The sequence below is a fragment of the Haemaphysalis longicornis genome, unplaced genomic scaffold (assembly GCF_048455015.1).
Source record: "Haemaphysalis longicornis isolate Haplotype H1 unplaced genomic scaffold, Haemaphysalis longicornis Haplotype H1 scaffold_1, whole genome shotgun sequence".
Classification (NCBI taxonomy): domain Eukaryota; kingdom Metazoa; phylum Arthropoda; class Arachnida; order Ixodida; family Ixodidae; genus Haemaphysalis; species Haemaphysalis longicornis.
The window spans coordinates 331,593,263-331,605,366 of NW_027526203.1; the positions used below are offsets into that span (position 1 = coordinate 331,593,263).

The following is a 12,104-nucleotide window of genomic DNA, read 5'->3' on the forward strand; positions in this document are numbered from 1 at the left end:
TGTCATATTTTTCTTTCATATATAAGTTAATAATCCTCTCATTACATCTTGCAGTCGTTCCTGTCGAATCACCAATTCGGCAACGCCAGAACAGAAGAACTGTGGGCCGAGCTTTCTGCGGCCGCTGGCAATGTGAGTTGATCTTTCTTCACAAAGTAATGACAGTAGTAACAAAACTGAAAGTGCCATGTTTTTATGTTCCATATACATACTATTTATTTAGTTAATGTAAAACGAAATGTAATTTCGGCTTGAGATAAACATGAACCAGCTAGAATAAACTTCTGAAAATGTATTTCTTTGCATCTTTGTGTCACAAAAATGCTGCTGCTGTAGAGAATGGGACACATTTGATGGCACCTTATCGATCGCAAAATCAGATCCTCGGAAAGAGTTAACGGGCTTTATTACTTACTTACCTTGAGGCACGCGTTGTTTTTTCAGAAAGAGCTCCGTTATACGTCGCAGTCGGCGACTGTTCTGTGCCGGCCTTGTCCCGTTGGGACGGGCACCCTTCAGATGGATGTTCTGACTTATGTGGACCTCTTGACGCGGTGGGCGTTCTGACTCTGGTACCACGTGACATGGTGGATGTTTCGATTTGGCAGTCTTTACCATTTGCTGTGGTAGTTGCCTTTGGGTGCTTTTAAAGCCCACGTGAACGTTGCCGTCTTGTTTGATCAGAAAAAAAAAACAAGTGACGTACAATCATTCGAGAGCACCCCGCCCCTGCAATCACCATCGGCAACACGTTGGCCAGTCGCTAATTTTGGCTTTATAGTTTATGGGCTAGTAAGTATCCATAAGAGCAGAACACGAAAAAAATAAATGTATGGCTGATGCTCATTCAAAATTGCGTGGACTCGAACCCAGGCTGTTACTATACGGCGCTAAGTGCATGCGGAAAGCGGTGGTCCTGTACCGTTTGGGCAACGGACTCTAGCGGGGCTCCTTTTCTGTCGCCAGTTTTGCAGCGCGATCACGAAGTCAGTGAAATTGTAAGCAGATCTTTCCTTAATTATGAGAACCTCCGCTCCGAGCGATAGGTATCGTGTCGTTGACTTCGGCGGTGGCAACCAGAAGTTCGTCCCAGCGGCGTTGTTTTGATCGACGCCTTCCCGGATAGCACGAAGTTGGCCTTTTCACAGCAAACCGCGATCGGCGCAGTTGTAGTATGAGGGCGCCACGAACCGTCAACTAATGTATCAGCCGGCTGTGCAAGAGTGTGTCACTCGTGTACGCCCGCTTTCGTTATCCAAAGGGGCTTCGCTTATAGCTATTCTTTCCAGGGGGCCAGGGACGGCGGTATAATCAGCAACTCGTGGTTTCTTTCAAAGCCGCTTTCTCATAGGACGCTTTGTCCTGTCCATGGAGGGTAAAGTTGCGGCTCTAGTTCCTTCCCTGCACACGGCTATTGATAGTGCAAGCTCGGACTTACCAATACAACTCCTCTGCTGTGGTCACGGAGCAAGAACGAGGCATATATTGCTCCGTGGCTCTGGTGTGGCGAGGGAGACCACTGACTCGGCCGCTCGGAGATGGAGCGGCCGTCCCACTGACTACGCGCAGGATAGCCTTAAGGCTATCCTGCGCGTAGTCAGTGCCTAGTTAGTCACAACATGTACAATTGCGCATGTTGTGCCGTCTGGGAGATGCAGCCACAAGGAACAGTAGCTTCCCCTGACACCAGGGGTCGAATTCTCCGAAAAAAGGGGAGTCTTTTTGAAGCGACGCGGTAGCGCCATGGAAATGCATGTACTCTTCTGCTGGGGCGTCGCTTTGATGGGCGGGAAAGGAGGTAAAATCGCGCTGAGGAGCACCGGCAAGAGGGCGCAAAGGGACAAGCAAAACAATGGGGGCAGCGTCGTTTTTCGCCCTCTTGCCGGTGCTATTCAGAGCGATTTTACCTGCTTTCCCGCCCATCAAAGCGACGCCCCAGCACAAGAGTACATGCATTTGCATGGCGATATCACGTCGCTTCAAAAAGACGCCACTTTTTTTTAGGAGAATTCGGCCCCAGGACGGCCTGCAAAAGAGTGCGCACGATCCCCACTGTGGCGCAGCCAGATTTGCTGGTCATGCTGCTGATGACGTGGAGGAGGTGATGCCATCTGAGTCTGAGCTGTCGGATTCATCTCCAAGCTCCTCCTTCCTCCTTTCACACTAGCGAGACCCCCAGAATTCGGATATGTTGGCGCTGTCTGTGGACGTCCCTTTAATCAATCTTGGTGCATTGTGTCGTGTCCACTGACCCAGATACACACACCAGTGGCCGCAGGCTTCTGTTCAAACACCATTAGCATCTTCTAAAACCCGAGCGGCCGGCAGCTATGTGCCACTGCTCTCCCGCTTCAGCCCAGAGAGTGGCATTATAGGCACAGGCCCTGAAATGGAGGCTAAAGATGTGCCGCACGCACCAAAATATGCAGATGGGCTGGGTACTGCCAAATAAGATTCAGTGCCTAAAAATGAAATTGAGCTGTCAAGTCATGCATCGGTAAGAAACCTTCGATATATGAGCTTTCACGAGCCTGTAAAAGCAGTTAACATTTGGATGACCTGTAAAAGCAACGCATGCAATACTATGAGGTGCTCTGTAGTGAATGGCTGTAGATCAGTTTCGACTGCCTGGGGTGCGACGCAGTCTCACTTGTGTTTTTTTTTCTTTTGCATGTGCGTGCGTGCGTGCGTGCGTGCGTGCGTGCGTGCGTGCGTGCGTGCGTGCGTGCGTGCGTGTGTGTGTGTGTGTGTGTGTGTGTGTGTGTGTGTGTGTGTGTGTGTGTGTGTGTGTGTGCGTGCGTGCGTGCGTGCGTGCGTGCGTGCTTGCCTTCATGGCATCCAGGGCTGCAATAGAACCAGTGATTTTGTGGTCTGCAGCGCGTTAGCTGCGGAGCCACTGATGCGAGTGCTCCGGGAACCGCGTTCTTGGGCATGCTTAGTAGCCGAAGGCCACAGCACCATTGCGCCTGGTAAATATCAATCAGACACTGCAAAGAAGTACTCCTTGCTATCTTCACGTTTTTGCAATTATTTTGAGCGTCCCTATGAGCTAGTGCAGGGTAGTGGATTGAAATCCGAATTCCGACGCCATTACGTATGCAAGTTTTTGGCTCAATGGGAACCTGATCCCTTAGCATTAAAGAGATTTCAACCTTTGAATTTTCTTCCGGACTTTAAGGGTTGTAATGATATATGCTGCTCCATTAAATTACTTGGGGACTCCGTATGCGGTGCTTTGAGAAAGTGAATCGAATAACGTTGAACAAGTTCCAACGCGTCATGGCTGAGGTAAGTAATAAATTTGTTTTGTACGATGCATGCATATTTAAATTTCGGCCTAATAAGATATGGATAAGATACAAGTCTTTTTCTTTTTTTGCGATGGTGTATGGGTCAGTTTATGCCTGAGGGTGCATTTGTGGAAAGATGGCCTACAAGCGCTAGACGTGTGTGTTTTCCATTTAAGGTTACTTGCTATCGTGACACCAAGGCATTGTTGTTCTGCAAATTCCGTGATCCGCAGAAGCGACGCTGCTAAGAAATCGCCAAATGTTCCTCTTTTTATTATTTTCATAAATATTGTTTCGTCGATGTTGTCCCCCTTTAACGAAATTACCGCTGAGAACAATTTGGCCGTCATGACACAACTTATTGTATTCAACAAGACGCATTCACCGTCCAACTATCTTATTTTCACACCTACGTTCACTGACTGGCCTTCGAACATCGTGAATGTAAACGAAAAAAATTCGGCCACCTTCGCAATTTGAGATGCGAAGACTGAGGAAACAGCGAAGCTGGTGGTCTTCACTAGCTTTAACTTGGCTTTTCTTAGGTCTACTCATCTCATCGGTAGGTCTGACACTGATTCCGCCGAGCGCACGCCGCCTCTCTAAACTAGGAGAACTCATGCAGGTCGGAGCTTGACGGAAATCACTAGGCGCAGCCAAACCCCGACATGCGCCTCTCCATCCGAACGTCTGTTCACTTCAACACAGCCGAAGTCCAAAATCAAGGCGCGCACTATAAATCCAAAGGAAATGCTGAGCGCCCCGATTGCGATGATAGCGCAATCGCATAGACGCAGGTTTCACATCGCGAGGGACCCAGGTTCGACTCAGACCACGGGGAGCGTTTTTTTTTTTCTCTTGAGACGTGCACTCCCCACACCTGCTCTTCGGCTCCCTACCTCGTCGCCACTTTGCTTCAAACTTCTTGGCCCCTTCACTTTGCTGCGCCGAGTTTTCAGCGACGACAGACACGGATGGAACTCAAGCTTAAACAGCTCCGCTGTTAAAATGGTGAAGTTCCTAAAAGGCTACATTGCGTAACACCAAAGGCAACTGGAAGAATGAAAAAATGTTCATCAATACTCGCACAAATCGTGCGGACAGACAGAAATGCAGACGCAAGGTCAGTTATGTAGACTAGAGCTTAATTGGTTGACGTTTTTACTTAGCTCAGAATCAGGGACAAGCTGAAACGCTTTTCGAAAATCTAGGAATATGACGCCAATCTGACCTGACCTGCCAAGGGCACGAGCAAAATAGTGCACTATTGTTGTTAACTGTGTTACATTAGAAAAGACCTTTCGAAAATTTAGCAATAAAATTGACCGCAATGTGTTCATTCCCCTTACAGTATTGACGTCAGTTAGCTTTAGCTTTTGATAAAGAGTGAACGGAATTCCTTAACGGGAATTCGACGCGTGCTAACTGCCCGTCACGACGACTTGCACGACGAAAAAGGGGCATGGAAGACTGCAACGAAGAACTGAGCATCACCGCAATCGGGCGCGATTAAAAAAAAATCCGAGGTATGTTATCCGGTACTGATTTAGTTTTTTATATTAAATAGTATAGACTGGTAGTAATGAGGCGTTGTCAGCGATTGGAAAGTGAGATGTGAGGCGTGGAAAGGCATAGCCAGCAGCAGTTGCACATACTTTTTGTAAGAATCGTTGGAAATAATCTGCGATTTTTTTTGTTTGCCGACAACAGCAACGCCTTCGTGTAATACTTGATCGTTCGACTTTTGTTCCTTGCTAAAATATGGCCGGAAGTTTTCAGGCATGGTTGAAATTAAACTAAGCCTGGTTTGGTGGAAATACCGGCGTTTAGATAGGGCAACTGAATTTCGAAACTACTGACACTGTCAAGCAGTCCGTAATTTTACGGACAAGTTGCGAGGCAAACGACCATTAAAATACAGAACCGAGTTCCGTTTCTTACACAAGAGACATAACACCCGCAAGTTTCGGAAACACTCCCTGTTACTCAAGATACGGGCACTTCCTTCGTTATACTTTTAGTTGAATTTACTCTGTTCCGTATGATACAGGCCTCTGATTCGTTTTACATGAAACGGAAACAAGTCTGTTTTATTTAGATAAGAACGCTCAGTCTGTGTGTACAAAGATACAATCCCGGACGGATTATAGCTAGCGCATTTTGAATCTACTACGGCAGGCTGTCAAGCGACACGTGCACACTGCAAACGTGTTAACTTTTAAATGCGACACTGAGGGGAGCATCTCTTGCCGGCGGCCCTGTCCTTCCTGCGTCGTTGTCGTCCGCGTCCGCACAGCTGCGTCTCTCCTCCGCTCGCCCCCTCTCCTCTCGCTGTGATAGCGCGCCCTCTCCCCCAACATCTGTGGCGCGCACAGTACCGCGCGCTCTCTCACTCCGCCGGTGGGCGGCGCTGTGCGCATGTGCAGCGCCCCCTCTCTCCGTGGTCTCCTCTCCTTCGGGCGCGCTGCGCATACAAGCGGAGGGCCGCGCTCCGGCCGGTCTCTCAGTCGACGGTCGTCCGCGCTACACTCTCTCTCTCTCTCTCTCTCTCTCTCTCTCTCTCTCTCTCTCTCTCTCTCTCTCTCTCTCTCTCATTACCCGACGATTGCTCACGCAATTCGAGTAATCGACCCAACGGAAACGCACGATGGAACCCTCTTCAGCGTCGCATCACACCAGGGTTCCCGCGAGGGGAGGGGGGCGTAATTTTTGAATGTCTTGCGTAACGAACTTTTGAAGGTATAACGCGCCATTTTTGTTTTTAGCCTCCATCAGAAAAACAGCCCCCTCGGCCGAGATCTATCCCGCTTCCTTGGCACAATGGTACAACTCCATAGCCACTGGCCCATCGCGGCGGGCTTCACGTGCAACCTATGAATTTTTATTGATATCCTTTAACCCTATTATGTTTATTTAGTAAAATTATCCATACAGTAAGAGAAAATCTCATTGAATTTATTTGACATTTACGTTGCGCGTTATTTTTGTGCAAGCTGCTCAGACACAAGTCGAGATAGTTTCGTGCACTCTCATCATTGGCTGGCATAAAATATTTCACAGCGGCGTCTTTTTTATTTTCTTTTTTTGCAAAGCTGTAGCGCTCCTTTCTAGTGGACGTTACTTTTTGGTAGTCTTAAAATCCCGCGCAGAAGAGAAAGTAAAAATAATACTCGATGTATCGGCTGACAAAAACGAGGTAAAGCATAGAAGCCGTGGCAGCAAAAATGCGTGTTGGTCGTTTCGCAACATGTCGAAAACTGCGCCATATCATATTATCATCTAAGTTTGCATGCGAATTTGCACACAACTAAAATATACAAGAACCCAACCACTATCGGTTACATTAAAATCGCCAGCAACAACTGCTTTATCACAAATGAAGCTTACTACATGGTCACGCAGATCGCACACATGCTGTAGCTTCGAGGCAGGCGTACGGCAAACACCAAGCAGAACTGCCTATCCTTTCGAATAACCTACGTCATATCAGCCGCACGTCTTTATACACTTGTCGCCTTCGTGCCTAAAGGCGCAACTCATTTTGTTATCTGTATTTTTTTTCCCACTCCCTACCGCAGAAAGTCTGCCGACATTTTTGTATACAGGGTGAAGGAGGTATAGCTATATCAAAATAGAGGCCACTCAATATTTTGTGTCGCTTACTTATTTGGTTACCTTTTCTCTGTTTTTTTAGTTTTGGTGAGCACGTCTTCCTTCGGCAGTCGAAGTGTGAGATGGTCTGTGTCCTGCACTTTTAATTTCCTTTTCCGTTTTAGTCGCACAATCGGAAAATTGATATACCCCACACGAGATCTTACATGTTGCCCCTGCAGAAATGCCGGGAAGAGAGAGAGTGAGAGAGAGAGAGAAAGAGAGAGAGTTAGAGAGAGAGGGGCAAGGGAAAGAGGGGAGGGAGGGAGGGAGGGAGGGAGGGAGGGAGGGAGGGAGGGAGGGAGGTTGAGGGCATTTATTCAATCCTTTCTGACGAGAAGAGGAAAACAGTTTCTTGCTTTCGCGTTGTGCAGTAATCGTGCACCTTGCGTTTCCGGCGATTGCAACGCGGAATGGGCAGGCCCCGCTTACCGGAAGAGCTTTTATTTCACCGCACGACTGCCTGGCGGGGAATGCGCGTTACGACAACAACTGCAGGGCGAGAAGTGGTCGAGTGCAAAGGAGGCGGCGAAAGAAGCAACATCCTGGGGCGCCCGCAAGGCGAGCGATCCACGCAAACATCGGCTGCCTGCCGGCCTCCCGGCGTGTCACAACACGATGCAACGAACTGTTTCGATAATTTTCGGAGAATAACCACTGGCCACAATACTTTGTTTGTTCATTTAGTTTTCGTGTGTGCTTACAAATGGATCACATTTAAAAATGCGTAACAACTGGCAGGGGAGATTTTCAGGCAAAATATACTTCGATATTGGGAGGTATTTTAGCCGGGAGAGATTCTTGCATGGCGGACGCTTTTGCCGAGAAAATGGTGTCCGTTGTGGTCAACATCCAGCCAGTGACCTGTAGACATATATTGAATACGCGCTTCAGACAATTGAGCTACCTCCGCACGCTGCCGGGTACTGCTTTTGAGCTCTCAGAAACAAGGCAAGCGGAGGGTAACGTTTCCGCTGCGTGCACGCAAAAATGCTCGAAAGAGGAAGAGAAAACGCTGGTGACAGCGGTGTACGGCGCAGGGTTGGCGTACACGGCCTGATACGACGTGGTTCTGGGAGTCAGCGTGAAATTCAGAAACGGCGGCCGTTACGCATTTCTGGAGGCCGGAGATTGGAGTGCTCACATAGAGCGTGTGTACCGTTGCAGCGACTCTGGGCAATGGCGGGCTGTTGGACGCGGTCGGAAATTGTCGTTGCACAACAGGCGCCTGCAGCCAACCGCTGTACTTGTTGCGCGATGTCACGGCCACCGGTGCGCCAATGTCAGATTTCGCTTAATCGCACTTTGTAAGTGGTCGTAGGTTAACGCCTCCCACCCTTCTGGGCACGATTATGACGGCACCTTGGGCATTTCGCCCGCATTGCTCGAACAGGGTTCAGCTGTCGACTTCCTGGCGAAACGAATGCGGAAAGTGGGGGAGTTTCTTAAAGGGACCCTGCAACACTTTCGATAAATGTTTCACTCTTTCCTTCGCGTCTGGAAGCACGTTGCGGCAGTGCGTGATTTGCTCGTCGCACCAGGTACGCCTTCCATTTTTGCTTTGTTTTTGTGGCTTTATTTTTAAAGTTGATATCGAAACGCGTTTATTGCTGCAACTGAAGGAAAACCGACCAATAGCAGCTACATGGCCTCAGTGACGTAATTCGGGCCGTCGAAGAACGTCAAGACCGGGAAAGAGAGAAAAATCTTTTGAGCGAGTTTACAAGTTATCTGATGAGCACAGAGCAGTAATTTTCGGTTAAGGTACTTTGCGACCCCCTAAGCTAAGTACTTGGTGTGTTGAGTGACTACGTTCTGCATGCATATAAGATTTCAAAAAAAGTTGAAAAAGTGTTGAAGGGTCCCTTAGGGTGCCCCAGTGACGACTTCTTTTTTTCAATCATTTTAAGCACCTGAAATGCGTTTACGATGTGATTAATTATTTCCTCTGGTAGTGAGATTAGGTTGATGTGAAATACGCTAGCCAAGTATAGGGCTCCACGCGGATCAGATAACCCAGAAGTTCGCTCAAGATTCAAGTATGTTTCTTTTCCGGCGTTCTTTAAAATAAAAAAATTCCTACGCTTGAGGACTGTCGTAAAAAGCAATAGCGCTGCTATTTGCCGGCTTCATTAAAGGAGCCATGAAGAGAAAACACAAGTTTGGTTCATTCAAAAGATTGTCTCGTTAGAATCACACTGACACCACTTTTAACGTAAACTTCGCTCAAATAAGCTACATAATTAGGAAAAACGGGAATGGTCATGCGACCCACCAGCTCATTTCCCGGAACAGAACCTATGATGTCACATGAGCTAAGCTCTGCGATTGGCGGAGGCTGGCAGAAGCAGACGCAAATTAGGTAGAGCTTACAAACTAGACGAACGAGCGATTTGCGCTTAAATTTAGGGCACATTCTTTACAAAGCAATAAGAACGATGGGACAAACAGTGGAAGTTACGAAAGCACATGTAAACATAGAAGTACTGATGCGTTCTGCTGTTCGTACTGCGCGCAGCATGCTTGGTTTAGCTGCACAGCACTACGGGGCTTGGGGTTGTCTCAGACGACACTGGCCGATCGACGCAAGCAACGGTGTCTTACGTGACCCCATTTGTCGAGCGATCACTGTTTCAGGGAACGAATATTTTCTCCCAGAACAAAAACAAGCCAGGTTTAAATGCTGGCAAAAACAAACCAAACGCTTGCCACGGTATGGTGGCGCCATCTAGGTTACGGAACGTAAAGAAACGCGGGAACAAACCAACACCGCTGTACAGGGTGGAGACAACCTTTGAACGGTCCCGTGCCGCTGCAATTGGGCCAACGGGCTCAACGCGTTATTCTTTTCGTTTCCCACGAGACCTAGCAACGCGAAACAGACAATATGATTCAAACGTCTTCAGTAAACCGCGTTGCGGCGATAATTTTAGCGCGGTTTTGACACGATGACTTGCTTCGGCGGTGAGCGAGCAACCGAAAAAGGCGGCGCCAGCGTATACGTGTCTCTACCCTGTACGGCGGATGCGTGAATGAAGGTACTCTAGGCTGCAGAGCGGTCGGTTCCTGTGATGTCATTTGGGACCACGAAAACGCACGATTGAGCGGGAAAATCAAAATGTTAACCTAAATTGTTTAATTTCTCAGTGAATAAAGCACCGTTTGTATCCGGACAAGCGCTGGGGGCACTATAAAACACGAAATCTTTCGAATAAAACCAACTTGCATTTTCTCTTCATGGCTCCTTTAAAGTTGCAGCAACATAGCCGCTTGCAAGACAATCGCAACAAAAGCGAAGCAGAGAATAAAGCTGTCTGCTATGGCGGACATATCGTTTGCAGTGCTTCCAGTCACGAAGGAAAGAAAGAAAGCGTTTACCAGCACCGGTCCACGGACCCTCTAAACTGACTGAAACGGCGGATAAGGGGGGACCGAGCAATGACCGCGACGAACACATTGAATGCGGCGAGTCACGATTCCTAGCATAAGGTTTTACTACGAAACGAGACCTATACGCCGCGATATTGCGTAATTCGAACGGTCATACGAGCACGGCGCAAAAAATGGGGCCTAGCCCGTGTTCCAAGCATGTAACTGTCCGGTGACAATATACAATCACACAGGAATGTACCTCCCCGTGCCTCTCTATCCTTGTGGAGTTTCTGAATTGCCGTTTTGAAAGTGCACTCCTAGCTTTCCTGCATGGCAGCGGCCTTCCTGCTGGCCTCTAGTGATGCGACGTCTAGTTAGTTTGCGCTGTGTATATAAGAAACGGCGTGAGCGGGACGGCTCGTCATTTTTCTTTGTGTGCGTGTGTGTGGGTGTGCCCTCGTCATACACAGCGCCACTAACGTGAAGGGAGCGAGCTTCATTCGTGGCTGCTCGTGCTAATACTGTACAGCCGCCGCCATACGTGTCCCGGATGAGCCATTGTTTTTGCGATGGAAAGTTTGACATCCACCTCAATGCAGTGGAACGGCTACAAAGGAAAGCTATACAGCTTTCTCAGAAACTTCGCAGTTGAAGAAAAATTCGTTTTGGTCCGGGATTCAAACCCGGGACCAGCGTTAAATCAGGTCGATTAACACCTGTCCATCCCTTCGAGTTGTTGATCAATTCGCTCTCGCGCTACAAACGATTAGCATCGTTGTTAGCTCAGTTGGTAGAGTAACTGCTCTGGTTAAGCGGTGGTCCCGGGTTCGAATCCTGGACCACGACAAATTTTTCTTCAACTGCGAAGTTTCTGAGAAAGCTGTATAGCTTTCCTTTGTAGCCGTTCGGCTGCATTGAGGTGGATGTCAAACTTTCCGTCGCAGAAACTTACTCCACCTTGAGATTTTCCCCTATATTTGGTCTTTGTTGCCGTTATTTTTTTTGTCTGTTAACTGAAATTCATTTGGATGCAAATATACCGCACGTTCATTTCGCCATCAAAGGATGTGCTTTTGGGAAGGATAAATATTTAACCAAGTCAAGTTGTTTCGCTTAAAGCAGTCAAGAAGGCGCCACTCCTTCCTGTTTGCATTGTTTCTAGCGACGGCAGTACAAACGCAGTATTTTTTTCAACTCGCGGACGTAGCTTTGGCTGGGAGGCGGGAACTATACGCAAGCACTTGCTGCGTTCTGCAGACGCTTCCGCTGGGATACAACGTGTCGGTCATCATGGACACGTGGACGCGGCAGATGGGCTACCCCGTCGTGACCATCAGCCGCAGCGGCGACGACCCCACGCTCATCCGGGTGGTCCAGGAGCGCTTCCTCCGCAACAAACATCACCAGGAGAACGAGTCCGACGTCTCCCCTTATGGGTGCGTGAGCGTCACGGTCCTTGACGGTGCCCCATTGTTGTGTTTAATGTAAACTGCAGTATATTCACCCATTCAGGATCCAATTCCTGTACGCCGGGGTAGCATGTGCACATGTAAAATTTAGACAGTTACGCCGTATAAAACATACGCAATACTGCGTTTCGACGCCATAACTATGCGACATTTAACCCCTCCCCCTACTTAAAAAATGAATATATTTGCTGCAATGACTCAGAGAGAAAGCGCGTGTTGCTGCGCCATGGTTTTGTTGCATGGAAAAATGAGTCCTGATGTTAATCTGTTTGCAAAGTCAAATCCCCTGGTAAAGATCCCAACGGGTTAGAAAACGTATTCA

The 12,104-nt window shown here is 48.3% G+C and overlaps 1 protein-coding gene across 1 annotated transcript in view; it reads left to right on the forward strand.

Annotated features, from left to right (window-relative positions):
• The window catches only part of LOC144152262 (uncharacterized), a 123,843-nt gene that overhangs the window by 41,133 nt on the left and 70,606 nt on the right, over nt 1-12,104 (forward strand). The window contains exons 8-9 of the mRNA XM_077683497.1: nt 55-132; nt 11,571-11,749. Of these exons, the coding sequence (XP_077539623.1) occupies nt 55-132; nt 11,571-11,749 (257 nt within the window). The remainder of the gene's footprint in view (nt 1-54; nt 133-11,570; nt 11,750-12,104) is intronic.